The 17794-nt window shown below is 37.0% G+C and overlaps 2 protein-coding genes across 2 annotated transcripts; one reads left to right on the top strand and one right to left on the bottom strand.

Moving 5' to 3' along the window:
* Positions 1-10214: 10214 nt before the first annotated feature.
* Positions 10215-13129, top strand: LOC109205316 (expansin-like B1). Its single transcript, XM_019368024.1, has 4 exons — positions 10215-10451; positions 10806-10915; positions 11796-12104; positions 12754-13129. Exons 1-4 carry the CDS (start codon positions 10316-10318, stop codon positions 12952-12954), a joined length of 756 nt encoding a protein of 251 aa, XP_019223569.1. The 5' UTR covers positions 10215-10315; the 3' UTR covers positions 12955-13129.
* A 91-nt stretch (positions 13130-13220) lies between these two features.
* Positions 13221-17250, bottom strand: LOC109205315 (histone-lysine N-methyltransferase, H3 lysine-9 specific SUVH5-like). Its single transcript, XM_019368023.1, is given in 3 exon segments — positions 13221-14023; positions 14025-16298; positions 17167-17250. Coding segments are annotated over 2 exon segments (2325 nt in total). The 5' UTR covers positions 15945-16298; positions 17167-17250; the 3' UTR covers positions 13221-13618.
* Positions 17251-17794: the final 544 nt, after the last annotated feature.

Raw genomic sequence — 17794 nt, forward strand, 5'->3', positions numbered from 1 at the left:
GTCTTAGAAATTACCCAGTATAACATACTGGAGAATAAGCTTACACACATGAGATGTCCCGTAAACTATACTGGATTAAAACAAAACTCAATTATATTCTTGTCTTAGAACTTATTCAGTTTAACATACTGGAGAATAAGCTTACACACGGGTGACGTCCCGTAAAATATTCTGGATTCAAGCAAAACTCAATTATATTCTAGTGTTAGAACTTATCCAGTATAACATATTGGAGGAAAAGCTTACACAAACGTGATGTCCCGTAAAATATACTACATTAACGAAACATACTTCAAGTGAATTATAATGCTTTTTTTATGAGATTTCCAGTATAATAAGCTGGAAAAATCTTCGCTTTAGATATTAATTTAGAAACGTCCAACAAATTATACTGGCGCTATGTTCTACATTGAGAAAATTAGACAATAACACAGATTAAAGCATTAAAAACAAATCAAAAATTCGAAAAATTAAATTTTTTTACTGATACTTTGAATTTTATGGTTTGAATTCTTGATCGTAGAAGAAATTTAAATAATCAGACAAATTTTAGATAGAACTTATTTCGATTTGCAGATTGACGATGGAAATTTTGCTAAAACTTCGATTTGCAGATTGACGCAGAACGATTTTGCTAACACTTCGATTTGCAAATTAACGCCGGAAGATTTTGCGAATACCTCGATTAACGCTGAAAGATTTTGCTAATATTTCGATTTACAGATTGACGGCGAAAATTTTCCTAATAACTCGATTTGAAAATTAATGCCGGAAGATTTTGTTAAGTTTTGCTAAAAGAAGAATTTAAGGTGAAGTCGCGTAAATTAATAAAAAAGCAGGGGTATTTTAGTCAACAAAATGTTACCGCACTAAATTAGTGGCTAAATATCGTTGACCGGTGATTATGTGGCTACATTTGATTGACCAGGCGAAAAACTGGCCATTTTTGAATTTTTTGCGTCGAAAATTGTAGAAATGGCGTGGGGTAGCCACTATTTAAGGCGGTATTTATTTTTTATCCAGCAATTCTAATGTTCATCGAAAATAGCCACTACTCTATTAAAATTAATATGAAAAGATATTTTTACCCTTTCTTCCATTGCTTTTCTTCCCAAACCCTCGCTTCACCAACTGGTCAGAAGCTGGAAGAGGATCGTCTAAACGTGCTTTCAGTCGAATAATAGCGACTGGTAGGAGCAGCAATGTACACAAAATTTCGATTTCCATTTCTCTTTTATTCTCCATCGCAGCTCCATCATTTGTGTTTATCATCCTAATTTTGCTCTTTCCACTGAATCATCACAACTCAGTAGTAACTATTTTCATCTCCATTTCACAGTCTTCTCCAATGCCTCCGAAGTCTGACTCCTCCGATGATGATGAAAATCCTAAAGCTAACCCTAACCCTTGCTCAATTGATCAGTCTTTGGACGTAATCGAGAATCAATTAGCTTCAAGCTCAAAAGTTAAGGACAATAGGTCCTGAACTTAGGATAAGAACCCCAAAAGTTAAGGACAATAGATCCTAAACTTAGACTAACAAGCTCAAAAGTTAAGGACAATAGGTCCTGAAGTCCTGAACTTAGAGTTCCAAGTTCAAAAGTTAAGGACATATAGTCTTGAAGTCCTGAAGTTAAGTTCAAAAGTTAAGGACACGAGCAGAAGGTATTTTCGTCCGGGCAGTTAAAGTTTATTAAAGCAGTGGCTAAAACTAAAGACATTTTAAACAGTGGCTTAAAAGTAAATACATGTCTTATTAGTGGTTAACCGTGCACTTCCCCCTCAAAAATTAAAGGATAATTTATATGGTATGCTCATTGAAAACTCCCGTTAACACGATATATAGTTAAAATATTAATTTTATTCTGTATACTTATTTTATAAATTTATTTTACCCTGTATGCTAACTTCATAAATTTATTTTTCCATGTATACTAAGTTCATCGACTAGCTATTTAAGTTGATTCCTTTTTGCTGAAATCCACACCCATTTGATACTTTGTTATTCGGGCTACGTGTTCAATTTATACATGGGCCATTTTTAGACTCTTTTTCCATGGGCTGAAATATGAGCTCTAATCCGAAATCTCCAACAAATCTTCTCCTGATATTTTCTAAAGCTATCATCTCCTTTTAAATTTTGTTAAGGCAATGTTCTAATTAGGGGTGTACATGTTTACCCTCAAAATAGGATAACAATTATATTTATAACTAGTTTTAAGGATACGTGGTTTAATCCGACAAAAAGCAATTGATAAAGTAACTAACGAATAAAGAAAGATAGAAATAATTCAAACCACACGAGTGAGCTAATTCCAGTCTTAGTGGAATAATCGACCTCGATTCGAGCTCACCACCATCAACGCTAATGAACAAGAAAGATAGCTAATAGCGGAGAAAATAATAATATATTGCCTTGAAGTGTGAGTTACAATGTGTTACATGAATTATCAGACCCCCTTTATATAGTAGAGGAGTCCTACTTTAGGTACAATTTTATAAAAGATAAAAAATCTCTTGATTCGCTGATTGCCGGTTCCTTATTGATAAGTACCGAGATTTTCGCCGTAATATCCGACTTGTCACGGATATTTCGGTCTTTTGTTGGCTATGCTAACAATTTTGCTTCGAGCTCATTCGGGGCTAGGATCGATTCCGGGATCACGGCCTCGATATTCTCGAAGGCAGATGTTCTGACCCCGGGTTCTAGCCCGGTGGGACTTGGGGTCGGTCTTCAGTCCTTTATTGCCATGTTCCGAGCCTGACCTACCACGCCGTAGGCGAGCTCGATTTCGACCGTATACAGATAGTCCCCTCGTTTTTTGGAGAGTAAACAACGAAAAACGACATGAGCTTCCGATTCTTACTTCGATACCTCGCGACAGAAATGACAAAATAAACAAAACGTCTCGTCAGTCAAGTCTTAATGGCATTAAATGCTTGTCAGTTACTGGTCGGCCACTCCTGGATGCGAATCGTCGTTGAAAAACTATAAATACCCCCTCCTTTGTATATTTAAACTTTACATCCAAATCTTCTGTCCTCGTACCTTAGAGATCTCAATATTTTCTGGCACTTATATCCCGGTTATTTGAGATCTTTTACAAGAACTTTTGTCCGTATTCATTCCAAACCATCAAGCGCACTCCTTTAACTTCCTTTTTTTCCTCATTTCCCTCTATCTTCAAAGAAATGGCGAAAACATCAAAAACCGTTACCCAAAAAGAAACTCATTCTACCTCGCGGCCGGCTACCGAGGAGATCGTTTTGCGTAATACTGTCGAGGAATCAGTATCAGAACCCTCATTGAAAATGTTCGTCCCTGGAGGATGCTTGGTAACCGCCGATTTCAAGGTTGAAAAACCATCCTCCGTACAAGGCCGATCTGAGGAGGTCTCAAGATACATATGCTCGATCACTGAAGAGGTCCTCCCTACGGTCAAAAAATATTGCAATTGGGCTGACAAGCACGTGGTGGTTCCCGGACCCGATGAAGGCATCGCCACCCACTTCAAAGGATACTTAAGTGTTTACACTTATCCCTTTACACTAGGTCCATTGGATCCGGACATCATCGACTTCTGCAAAAGATACGAGGTATGTCTCCGTCAAATTTACCCTTCGTTCTGGAGGATCGTAATCCTTCTTCAGTTCTTCGTGAGCAAGATCGGTGGATGCTCATTCACTGTCGACCACCTCATGCGCCTATACAGTCCCCGACTCTTTCGGGGGAGGGGGGGAGGTACTGATCAAGCTCGTGAGTCGGGCTAGTAAAGCCATGTTCTCAAGTATTGATGAAGATCGGGATCGAGGTTGGCTAGGCCGTTTGTCCGAGTGAGGACCTCGTACTTGATCCCAACTGAGCGCATGTCGTTCCCGGAGAAGTGAAATATATCACGTAAGTAAAATTTCGTTTTCAAAATTTTATTTTACTCTTTATTCCTTCCTTCTTATCAATGCTTTGTGGTGGTGCAGTTGTCACTCGGGTCCTAAATGCAGTCCCTCAACTCAAGGAGTGGGTCGAGGGCATCGTGTTACAAACGCCATATTCTGAGAGCTCATGGTGCGAACTTTCAAAGGGGCCGGTGGGAGGCCCGTTCTCATGGTGAGATTCCTTTCCCGAGTGAGTAATATTTTGGTTTCTCTCGTGTCGTTAAGTTCTCACTTGTTTCATTTTCTTTTGTAGGTTTATCCAAGGATGTCACACTAAGGCCTCCATCTGGTGGAGAGAACTTCCCCGCCGAGTCCCCTGCTCCGAGACAGGGTGATAAGAATGAAAGAAAAAAGGCTCCGAATTCTCCGAACTCGGAAAAGAAGAAGCCAAGGAGAAGGCTGGTGCGCAAATCAAAAGAAACCTCCAGCTCCCGAATACTTGACTCAGACTTCCTTAACCGGCTCAGGAACAAGTTTGAGGAGGATGAAATTTTAGTGGTCCGAGAGCCATCAAGCCCTGAAGAACGGCAATCAACCGAAAGGGGGACAACAGAGGCCAATCCCTCCCAAACTCAAGAGGCCGATGTAATAGTGAGGGTCGAGAACCCTCAAGACGTCGGTTCTGCTCCACCCGGTGTCATTGATATAACGGGATTGCCTTCGTTCGTGGACTCGATGTTCGGTAAATCTTAGATGACGAAGGAACGGTCAAATGAGGGGGTCCAGGAAGCGATCGATCCCCTCCAAAGTGTTTTTGATGGCGTGGATTCCACTGCCACGGAGGATGTCACCGGATTGGGTGACTTAGAAGTACCAAGGAAAAGTCCACCCTTAGGGGCAGGTGGGTCTAGTTCGAGCCCGAGACTGTTCAACCGGTTCCCTGCCCCGAGTGACGATCCTGGTCAGAAGCAGTCGATCATTATCTCTGTTGGGGTAGCTAGTTACCACTGGAGGATGCCCGGGTCCATTCCGCACCCGTTGGGGTAGCTAGTTACCACCGGTGCCTGGTGACTAAAGAAGACCACGCAAAGATGAACGAGGAAAATTCCCCATGTCTGTTCAACGAAGCACAACAAGCGTTGAATCAGGTAAGATGTTACCAAACCTTGTCATTTCCAGCTTTGGTTACTTAGTGATCTTAATGTTTCTCCTTGTATTCACAGGCCTCGGTGCTTCACCACGAGACCTTCCTCCGATAACGAGAAGAGATGAGCCTCCTCGAGGCCGAATCCAAGGAGCTTACTGAGAAGAGAGATATGTACAAACTTCTCAGTGAGCAACGTGAGGAAGAGTTCTGACTCCGGGTTCTAGCCCGGTGGGACTTGGGGTCGGTCTTCAGTCCTTTATTGACATATTACGAGCCTGACCTACCATGCCATAGGCGAGCTCGATTTCGACCGTATACAATACATGGACCGGGCTCGTTCGATTTTTATCAAAACCACACCAAACCAACTAGATCGGTTTGGATTGGTTCGATTTTGTCGGATTTTTCAGGTTTTTCGGGTTTTTTGTTATTTAAATATTATTTCAATCTTACTTTGTTAAATTTTTGATAAAATATATGTTTAGTAAAATATAAAAAATTGACAACATAATATCTAATAAAATATTCTTATGAGAGAATTTTCTTAGTAACACATAATAGTTATTTTTTTAGCCGTCTGATAATAATATTTCGTTGGTGTATACTTTCAGGGTTAACCGAATTTAGTAATTAAATATAAATCACACTAAATCTAGTCGAATTTTTTAATTCGGTTTGTACAACCCTGATTCTAATTTCATGATTTAGATTTCTGGCATTCATACTTCATATTCTATTCCACTAAGCTAATAAAATGAGATATGAAATAAGTTACTCGCAAGCTTTTTTCTCACAATTACTAAGACATAAAATTTCTGGGAAGTTACCAAAAGTAAATCAAAATTTAGAAAAATCTTTACGGTACAAAGCTCTTCGGAATTTCGAAAGAAAATCTCCTATTTTTCATTTCGACATTTTAGTTCCTTCTTTCTTTGAATTTCGATCAACAAGTATACATACAATACACATGCGTACAAAAACAAACGGAGTAATAGATGAATTTATCTTGGATTATTGTGGTTTATTTTAATTATATTGTACTGCTATAGTCTATTCACCTTATACATAGTATCCACTAAGCGATATGTCCAGTTTAATTTAACATGGTAGATCTTGTTTACTTTTAAAATCGGATAACAATTAAATTTGTAAGTGGATTTAAGGGTATGTGGTTTAATTCGACAAAAAGCAATTGATGAAGTAAATAGCGAATAGAGAAAGACATAAATATTTCAAACCACACGAGTGAGCTAATTCCGGTCTTAGTGGTGTAAGAAAAATGATAGAAAATATTGACTAAGAACAAGAAGGAAAGAAGAACAACTTATCAAAAATATTGTGTCGTGGCAACCCAAAAAAGATCGGTCGCTCCCCAAGGTTCCACAACACCTCCAAACACGTGCACTCGTGGTTGAAAGTTTAGAATTTGCACAAAACAGTTGCCCAAAAAGAAGAGAAGATGAAGGTATTTTCTGTAGCTGTTACAGAAATTAAAATGTTGTAGGAAGAAAGTAATGATTAGCAAGATGAATTCTTGATTAAGAATTGAGTGAATATGATGGCTAATGACCATCCTATTTATAGGCAATTAGGGAGGTTGCATGTATGACAAGTGTGGAGAGTCTTTTAACACTTGTCCAAATATATTATTTCACTTGGCTTTAATATTAACAAGTGTACCTAGTCTTCCATGCATGAAGACACATGGTAGATTTGCATAGCCACTTGTCAAAGCCATTCAACACTTGGCTTTAAATCACTGCCACATGTAAAAACTCTTTCCATGTACCAATTATCTAAGAGTATTTGGCCACAAGGCTTTATGCAAGAAGCCACTTGGAAATAGATAGGACACTTGAAAAATAAAAAGGCCCATGGCTATTGTTTGTAATGGATTTTCAAAAAGATATCTTTGACTTTGCATTATAAATAATACCAACAATCCCCCACTAATGCAAAGACAAAAATAGAACAATTCTGGGCAAAAGAACGAACATGTACTTAAGTGTCAATATCTTTCGATTTGAATTGACACGTAGTGAAATGAGGCAACAACTAACATCCACAAAGTGAAGTACTCTTGAACTGAATGGACATTAGTTGAGACACCCACAACACATACTATATCCTTAATTTTATGCAAATTTCGCGATACTAACAAAGTGCTTTTATGGTCATGCACATACCTTGGGTCTCATGAGTGCTCTAGAAAGACATCCCAAGTCTTTCATAAAAGGCGATCACACCTTTACACTCACGTAGGTGATGATTCCATCAAGTCTATCTACACATAGAAAACCTTAAGGCTATGGAACATTAAGAGAAAAATAATCTCAACCTTATAAAGCACTACCACACGCCATAAGGATAGGACATGTAGTGCATATTGAGGTCTCATATGGCTTCGTTTGACCACAAGCGGGTATCCATCATACTTCCTCAATCCATGGGCTTTAGCCCCATCCCCCTCGACGTTTCAAGGATAACTCTCCTTGCCAAGCCCGTGGTTAAAGGATCCGCCAAATTTCTTCCGGATCTTACATATTCCAAGGAAATAATATCATATTTCAATAATTATTTTACCATCTTTTTCATTGTACACACTATTCTGGCAATCCTAATTGCCGCTTGTGAGTCACAATGTAGAGAAACTGGTGAAGCTTGTCTTCCCCACAAAGGGCACATCTGCCAATAAGTTTCTCAACCACTCGGCTTCTTGCGCTGCCAACTCAAGAGCAATAAATTCAGACTCTATAGTAGATCATGCTATACAAGTCTGTTTTGAAGACTTCCATGAAATAGCACCTGCACCCAAAGTAAACACATAGCCACTAGTGGAGCTAACTTCATCATTGTCAGTAACCCAGTTTGCATCACAAAATCCTTCTAAAACAGCCGAAAATTTATCAAAATGCAAACACCAATCCATAGTACCTCTCAAATACTTAGCAAACGATGAAGAGTATTCCAGTGTTCACTACTAGGTTTATGCGTATATCTACTCAATCTACTAACAACGTAAGCAATATCAGGTCGTGTATAATTCATGAGAAACATTACACTAGAAATTATCTTAGCATACTCAGTTTGAGAAATACTAGATTCCTTATTCTTTTTCAAGTGTATGATAGGATCATAAGGAGTTCTCACAAGTTCTACATCAAAATAATTAAATCTTTTTAACATTTTCTCAATATAATGAGACTGAGAGTATGAAAAACCATTAGAAGTTCTTTTGATTTTAACCCCTACAATCACATCTACTTCTCCAAGATCTTTCATTTTAAATTCAGAAGACAATAATTCTTAGTCTCATTAACGACATTCACATTAGGGCCAAAGATTAACATGTCATCCACATACAAACATATAATAACACAATCTGATCCTATCATCTTGGAATAAACACAAATATCAGATTTCGATGTGTTAGTTTGAATGAATAAACCAAATTTAAAAAAATAAAAAATAAAAATTTAATTAAAACACAAGGGGGACGCTAAACATGCCTTACAAACTGAGATTTGTACTTCTAACTTCACTTATAAAGATGCACCCATTAATCATTGTACCATAAGACTCTTTGAGCTTGGGTGTAAGCATATATATNCCTTAATTACATAATTCTAAATATATATATATATATATATATATATATATATATATATATATATATATATATATATATATATATCCACTCGGACTCGAACCGAGATGCATTAGCACTACTTCCTAGGAGCAGCGTGTCTACCAATTTCACCATAGCGGCCTGTCTTAAACTCATAATAGCCTATGAATAAGCAATCGTTGAGATTGAGGAAGCTAATTTAGTTTNATCGTTGAGATTGAGGAAGCTAATTTAGTTTAGTAATGATTCAAATGGATCAATAACAATAAAAAATTGTTCAAATAGGAATTTGAATTTGAAGATTCATTATTTTAGATTTGAGTTTAGAATCTTAATTTTTTTTATTTAACCTGGGACTTTCCTATATTTTATGCTTTCCTCGAATTGAACTCTTGTAACTAACTATACTCAATTAAGGAATAGAGTTCAAAAAAATTTTGTTTTCATTGTTTGATCAGTTATTTCCTATTTATTTTATTTCAGAAATCTAAAACAAAAAATGAATTTGAAGACAAAATAGAAAGAAAAGAACCTATATATAACCAATGAATTTCATATACTATTACATTAAATTAAATGCCATGAAAATGTGGAAAAACAATTTGAACTCGAAGATAACATGTGGTATGCAATTCACAAATTATAACAAGTCTATAGTCTGATTACTGAATTACAAGTCTAGTGATTAAACAACAAATAAATATATTAATTCCTCGATGACATATGACTATACATTCTCAAGCAATGAGTTGTTTTCACCTTTAGCTATTTGTTGCTTTGCTGAAGGTCGTGAAATTGTAAGCTTACATTAAAATCAGAATATAAAAAAAAAATATTGTGTGATCCATATTTTATAAGAACAATAATATATGGTACTTTGCATATTTATTTTTGGATAAAGCCAAGACTAATACAAAGTTGGCCATGAAACAAAGTCAATACCCGCCTTATGACAGTACTCAACTATAAATAGGGATTTATAAATTAGCTTAAATAAATTAGCTCGAAGAGAGCATGACCTACTGTCCAGAAATTATAATTCTTAGTGTATACCAGCTAGTCTAAAATAACTTAAATTACAAGTCTAGCGATTAAACAATAAATTAATAAAGATTAAAGACATTTCTGTACGACATATGTGATATGACTTTAAATTCCCAAACAATGAGCTGTTCCCAAACCAGTTTTTAAGATAATATATAGTCAAATAAACGTACGCGAGAAAAGAAAACGCCATCCATTGATTAATTAGAAATAATTAATGGCTTGTTCTAGCCCCAAGTATCTCTAATCTAATTTAAAAACTATGGGATTTAACATCATTTTTAGCTATGTGTTGCTTCGGAGAAGGTGGTGAAATCTTAAGCTTATATTAAAATCAGAAAGTAAGTTTTTTTTTCCATGATCCGATAATCCAAATTTTATATTTGGGTCAGAAGACTAATACCATATGGTACTTTGAATATTTCTTTACGTATAAAACTTAAAGGTAATTAAGACTAATACAAAGTTGGCCATGAAGCAAAGTCAATAATTTCCCTTATAAGGACACTCAACTATAAATAGGGATTCTCATTCCTGCACTTCTCTTCATCCAAAAACTAGTTTCTTTACATTTTTAGCATCATTTCAAGTCTATCTTCTAGTAAGCACAATTACAAAAAAACATGGCTATTTCTGTCAACTATTTTTCCACTCTTATGATCTGCATGATTTTGCTTCTGCCTGCACTTTGCTACGGAGCTCACAACTATGATTCGAAAGCTACCTTTTATAAGACCTCCGATGGGAAAGGAACACCAAGTAAGTAGGCGTTTGGACATAAAAATTGTAATTTGGACATTCATTTCACCTGAAAAAAAGTTGCAGTTTTGTGGGGTGGGGGGGTTGGATTTTGAAAATTTTGAAAGTGTGGTAGTGTGGTTTTTCAATTTGAATTTTTTTTAAAAACTTGCAAAATTTCGTGGACAAACAAAAAAATCGAAAAAAAGAAATTTTCTTTATGGACAAACGGGTACCACCTTAATTTCCCCTGTTGTTTCATCCGACTGTTTTGTGAATTTTCATTTTTACATCCTCAAGGAATTAAACTCTATAAGAATATAAAGGGGTTATTGAACGATGTTTAACATTTGAACTTTCAACATATTTGATCAGATGGAGCTTGTGGTTATGGAGAGTATGGCAGAAATGTGAATGATGGGTTGGTTACCGCCGCATCCTCGAAACTCTACAAGAATGGAATTGGTTGTGGTGCATGTTATCAGGTACTATAAATACTTGCATGTTACTTATGTCATAATTGAAGTCTATGAAGGATTACGTTAATCTATACTTATAAATAGTTAGCGCGTAAAACGTAAAATGAAGAACTTAATCACTTGTTTTTCGTAGCGGAAGCAAACGAAGCGCAGGTGGAATTATTGACTGGTGGTGATTGTTACGGAATGTCGGACCAACCGCCTAATTTCACAGTATAAATCCTAAGTAGGATGGAAGAAGAAAGCGCGTAGAAAATTACTGCAGACAAGGGCGGATGCACGTTTAATGAAGCGGTGCCACTGCCACGCGGTACCGCTTCGTCGAAATTTTTTACTATATGTATCAATACTGTGAGGAAACAGATAAGTAAAAAACAAGACATCACTTGACATAAATTGTCTCTTGGTGTGTTCATTATGTGCTTGATTTTGCTCTAAAAGATCAGAGGTTGTATGGTTAAAAATTGTGATAAAGTAGAATTGAACCCAGACCTTTTCTAACTTGAAACTCAACAATACCAATAGACTAAGATATTTCTTGTCTAAAAAAAAGTATGATAATTGAAGTTATTATTTCCGTCCTTCTATAAATTTCGACACCACTTACAAAAATTCCTGCATACGGTCCTGACTGCAGAGAGTATATTTTATTATAGTATATAAGTGTACTTACATAGAAAATACTAGGGTTAACTAATAACACTATAGTGAGCCTTAAAAGCATCCCTTACAGGTGGACCCAAATTTCCAACCGTCTATATATGTGTGTTTGGCAACGCATATATAGCTGATTTTAAGCTCGAATAAAAGGAAGACGATAATTGCAACCGGATAGATTTTAATAACTATTTTCTATAACTTCAACTTAATCCAGTATTTTCGACAGGTGAGGTGCAAGGACAAGGCACTATGCAGTGACGTGGGAGTTAAGGTGAAGGTGACAGACAGTGGAGAAGGGCCAGGAACTGACTTCATTCTTAGCTCAGATGCCTTGGCCAAAATGGCTAAACATCCTAAGTTAGCTCACATGTTGTTCCCAAAGGGCGTGGTCGATATCGATTACAAAAAAGTTTCTTGCAAATATGGAAATCTCATTATCAAGGTCAATGAACATAGCAACTATCATGGCTACCTTGCTATACTTCTATTGAACAATGGTGGTTACGCTGATATCCTAGCCGTAGAAATCTACGAGGTATATCTACTATATATATACATATGCCCATTTCTAAACTTCAATTTGATGATTAATTTTGGGACCTTTACACAAACAGCCAGTTGGATTCACTATACACTTTTTCTACCCGGTATACATTGATTATACATGGTTATTAACACATTATACATGGATAATAAATATTATTATATATTCGGTGTGTATTCTCAGGAGCGGCCCGGCAAATTTTGTGGCCTAAAGCCAAACTTTAATGAGGGGCCTTAACGTTTTTTAAAAAAAATTACTATTATCTTATTTGAAATCTATTTTCTACCTTTAATTTTAGATGCAAAGTTATTAGTAATAATTATCGTATAATCAATTTATAAGTCTTTCTCAATTGACAATATAGGTCAAATTTGTTTTCCCTTTTTATACAACTTCCCGTGTGTTTTTACTTTTTTCAATTCACGGAAATTCTTTTTAACTTATATATAGCCTATTAGGTGTAATAAAAAATAGAGCCCCATAAATGTGAGGCCTAAAGCAGTTATTTTATAACCTGCATTAAGGAAAATGATATTTTGACACCGACCATTGAGCAAAAGAATATACTAAAATGAATTGATTGACTACGTATTAATAGATTCTTGGTTTTTGATATTAAATTTTGGGTTGATATATACAGGAAAAAAGCGAGAAATGGATACCTATGAGGAGGTCATATGGAGCAGTATTCGACTTGTCCAACCCACCAAAGGGAAATCTGAAGCTGAAGATCCAAATAAAAGAAGATGGAAAGACCAAATGGGTGCAGTCTGACAAGACTGTGATCCCTGATCACTGGAAGGCTGGTGATGCCTATGAAACTGACGTTCAGATTCCTTGAATGAATATAATTCATTGAATGGCAATTTCTCGATTGTGGTTTGGTGTCGAATGAAGTTTGTGTAGGTCATCAGCCATTGTGGTTTAACTAAATGTTTGTTTGTTAATAATAAGGCTGAAATTCCTGTATTCTTGTATAGAAATTATGAAATAAAACATTGCCGTATCTTGTGTTATTCGTGCACTTTGTCTTGACATTTCCTTAAATTGCAATACTTGAGTCAACCGCAGAAATCCTGCATCCTCCACTAGAGATGTAAAATGCTACTCTTGGCAACTGAAAAGAGGAAAGTGAAACCTGATTCATGTAATTAGGAGATGAGAAAGCAAACTAACCGATTCAAAAAGCGTCTAAAAGATCATACAAAAAGTCTGGTTCCGACTGGGATCACACTAGTCAGCCTATACAAGCTTCTTCTGATGAAGTAAGAAGTTTCATTGACGGAATCAACAAGATGCAGTAAGTACAGAAGAGAGTTGTAGCTCCATTACATAAGAGTAGTTAGCCTATACAAGCTTAATGTTTCCATGAACAACCGGCATGCACATAATAACAACATAGCATCTCAGACTAAACAAGAAGAAATACTATTGCAGAGGGAAAAAAAGACAATGATATATGAGTAATTCTTCCATTCAACTACAGTAACGAAACTTTACAAATCCTAGTACATCCTACCAGTACAGTCTGAAGATCCACAAAAGCACCTCTTCACCTTGATCTTGCCATCAGAGTCATAAACCTGATCCACAACATAGTTGTAATGGTAAGAAAGCTCCTTCAAGGGAGGAATATTATCTGCCGCAAATAGCATGATATGGGGCATTTTCTTATCTTCATGATCATAAACAACATTCTGTGCATACAAGTTGGGTGAACAACTGTGATTGATAAATCGTCCAACATTTCCATAGTGTGCTGCATCAATGGTATAACCACCCTCATCTGCTAACTCAGTTAGGTCTGCTTGTCCAGAAGAGTTAGCAGTACAATCACTATAGTTCTTTCCAATATCAAAAAGATATTCATCACTACCAATTCTTTGTTCGGCTTCTCTGTCCTCAAGAATTATCTCCTGCATACTCACAGATAAAGGTTCCTGAAGAGATAGAAGTTACAGCTCTCACACCCCAGCCCCTTTTATCCGTCTTGAAGATCTCCAGCGGAATTTTAATACCACGTTGGCTCACTCTATTATAGCACGAAGGAGGGCACGTACATGAAGGACCACACTCATACACAAGAGGCTTAACTTCAACAATAGCCCCATTGCGGTTGTATGGGATCTCGCCTCCATTTTTAACTGCACATGAGCACCTCTTGGCATCAGAACATCTACCAATACAATCGCAGCCTTTAGGTGGAGCAGGGTGGAAACCATCCGGATATATCATCTTCTTGATGTAATTGAATGGTGGGGGTTTCTCACCATCGATTGTGTTCACAGCAGTTATTGGCAATGACTCCTTTCCTTCTGTAATATCAGGAACACAAACACCATGCCGCACTTTGGACTTTCTTGATGACTTTACTTCTCTCCAAGTAAGCGCTGGTTGTCCGGGAATTCTCACCAACTTAAACATAAAGACCAGCTTACCATGTGGCCCTCGTTCTGTCCAATAATTTTGAACAGTGTACAAGCCATCGTACACATAAGTTGTCACCAAATTAGCTCTTCCATCTGTGGATTCGGCCTTAGATCCACGAATCACCCGAACAGGATTCCTTGTAGCTATACTATTCTTCAAGGCTAAATTACCTTTCACAAGTTTCTGGTCTTCGGGGGTTTTGTCCTTGCCAGTCAAATTTCCACCTTGCCCAGAATAAATCAGCTCATCAGCATCTCCCAAATCATCGTCATAGCCCCCTGAAGCAACAATGCTAGTTGCAACCAGCATTCCTCCATTGTTCAGGAAATCAATACCGGCTTGATATAAGCGATGAACTCCCACAAGAACAAGTTCAACCCTGTATTGGAACGCATCTCCTACTTCAACTCCCGGAACTTTTCCCAGTATCCGGGGTCCTGTATTAACTTTCTTCCCTTTTTCTTTGATAAAATTCGATGCTTGAATATCAATCCTCCTGTTCTTTTTATCTTTTTGCTTAGGTTTTACTTCTACATTGAATTCTTCCCCTTGCAAGATTTTTCTACAAATAGACTGAAACAGACGAAGAGTCTCTCTGACTTTACTACGAGCATCATTGCTGCTGGAACCAAAAGGTGGCAGATTCACATTAAATTCACGGTGCCCCCGTCCAATTGGAGATTCTTCAGGTAGTGCCTCCCTATTCAAACCACGAGCTCTACCGTTGAGGGCAACCAGTGCATTTGAATATCCTTCCGCAGCTTCACCAATGAAACCTGATTTAGTCCTGCCAAATTGTCTCCGTGAAAATTTTGTTTTAGGAATACTTTTTCTGGCAACAGCTAAGGATTTCTTCTGCCGATGCATGTTAGGCTTTTGAACTTGGTTTCTCCTCGTCACACCATCTAAACTAGTTTGATTCATCTGCTTCCAGGGACAGTATGGCTCTGCCATCAGACCATGCACAATTGGCCTAATATTTTCATTTACAGAACCAAGAGCATACCTTGCAGTAGTAGCCTTTTCACACTCATTCTGTGAATGTACGATCTTCTCCTTCCCCACAATTTTTTCTGCATCATCATTCTCCTTTTTCGTCACTGTCTCTGGCAAAATAATAGTTCTTTCAAGTTGGCTCCTCCAAATATAACTGTCATGGACATCTTTGGGATTTTCAATGCAAACTGTTGTTCGTTCCATTAAGCTACATTTGGAACCAGTAACCTCTATCTTACTCAAAGAATCAGCTTCTTGACTTGCAGTCAACTTCATGTGCGATGTCCCAGTACCCATAACATTTTTCGACGTCTGAATCGATTCATTTTCTGTAACTTCCTTATGGAGCACAACCACTCTCTTGCTTGCTTCAGTACCACCCAAGCGATCTTGTTCAGTTGGCATAGGAGCATTTCTTCCACAAAATGGAGGGAAGTCACGAACAGCGAAGACTCTTCTTTGGCAGTACTTATTCTTGGCAAGGGGGAACTGTTATCTGCAGTATTTTCACTGATGGTGACCACAGCATTTTCCTTGTGGCTCAAGTCAATTTTTGGAGCATTTCTACCACAACCTGAGGGGAAATCACGCACAGCCCAGACTTTTCGAACTTTATGTTTTGGAGTAACGCCAAAATGCAAGGTGTGACAACCATTTTCTGATGGCCGCTTCTTCATGCATTCATTGGATAAACCATTATTTGAAAGTGACACCATCCTCCACCAAATGAATGAATCCTTGTTTTGGCTAGTTGAAATGCTGAAACAACAAATACTTTATATTAGAATTAATAGATAATGGAGAAGCAAAAGCTTTATGTGACATACTATGATCATTGAAAGTTGGATAACATTCTGATTCTCTACCATTTTTAAGCGTGAGTTGTTTTTCGGTACTTACATTGTTAAAATCTTTTTGGTTAAGTATTTTCTAACTAATTTGCTTTTATGTGGTGAATGAGAAGTGAGACAAACTTTTGAGCTTCACATATGAGTACTCAAACTAAAAAAACAAGAAACAATTTTTTTTTTTTAAAAAGTCACACGGGTCGTGTGACATTTTTCTAACCAAATTCTGTTAATGACCTTACAGGATATTCATCTTGGGGCCTTTCTTGCTATCTTAGCCTAAAACTCTAAATGATAATGACTGAAACTTCTATTTTCTCCAGGAGCAAAAAGTACGAACTCGGTATGATCTAGAACTTGAACTATGCGGATTCAAGTTTGGATTCTACCACAACTCCTGTGACTTACTGGGTTCGAAATCAGTATTTGTACTTATTTATAGTGAATTTTTTAACACATATACGGGGTCCGAGCCAAAGACATTACACTCTACATCCGCCCTCGATGTTTAGACTACATTGTATACAAAATATACCAATAACAATAAGTAAAATGTCAGCTGAAGAAGATTCAAATTCTAGATAGCCCTTAACATATTCACAACCCATTTACCAAAGGGGCCCCCAGAAAAGGTGGTGGAGTAGAATAAAGGGATTATTCCTAGAATTAAAAATATTTCAGAAAACAAAGTGAAGCTAAGCTACAACAGACAAAGAATTTAGAGCACATTAGGGTTTTTCATGCTAGAAAAAAGCAGAGAATAAGGAACTAAACCATACCGATTTTGAGAATGAACTTCCACGTTTCCACTTCAGAGAACTAGATGATAGTTAATCCTTCACCACACACCACACAACCAGCTGCTTTCCTACCAAAAACAAATATGCAAAAAGTATGAAAAACAGTTCACAAAATGCAAAAATGAAAATCCTCAGCAAAGAAATGCAGAACCCAAAAAAGGGAAAAATTAGTAAAAATAGGAAAAATTCAGAAAACTTCAAAGCATTTCACATAAACTCATTGAAACAGTAATATCTTCAGAAGAATCAAACAAAAAATGGGATTGCAAGCAAAAAAAATACCAGGAAAAAGGTGTAGAAACAGAGGAAGAAGGAAGCAATGAGTCAGCTACCGATTCCAGTACTGTTATGAAAATTGAAGAGGCATTTGATTAACAAATAATGTGAACGTGGGTATGTTATGATATTTTGAGTGGGAGCAACAATTTAGGGGTTCATGTATGGAAAATGGCATTGGTGCTGTCTTCTGCTTACTGACATTTTTGTAACTGTAACCATTTCTGGAAACTGTCCGAGTGAAAGACAGTAAAAGAAATTGGATAAAACAGGAGTTACCGCTGTAAATAAAATAAAAAAAAGTTACCAGGACCGACTTACGCTGTAATAT

This window comes from Nicotiana attenuata, unplaced genomic scaffold (genome assembly GCF_001879085.1).
Source record: "Nicotiana attenuata strain UT unplaced genomic scaffold, NIATTr2, whole genome shotgun sequence".
NCBI classification, from domain to species: Eukaryota; Viridiplantae; Streptophyta; class Magnoliopsida; order Solanales; family Solanaceae; genus Nicotiana; species Nicotiana attenuata.

What these genes read in the sequence shown, in the direction of transcription:
- LOC109205316 (XM_019368024.1), top strand. Translation starts at nt 10,316, where the DNA reads ATGGCTATTTCTGTCAACTATTTTTCCACTCTTATGATCTGCATGATT. An exon ending in CGATGGGAAAGGAACACCAA is followed by an intron (nt 10,452 to 10,805) that starts GTAAGTAGGCGT and finishes ATATTTGATCAG; the next exon opens with ATGGAGCTTGTGGTTATGGA. An exon ending in GTTGTGGTGCATGTTATCAG is followed by an intron (nt 10,916 to 11,795) that starts GTACTATAAATA and finishes TATTTTCGACAG; the next exon opens with GTGAGGTGCAAGGACAAGGC.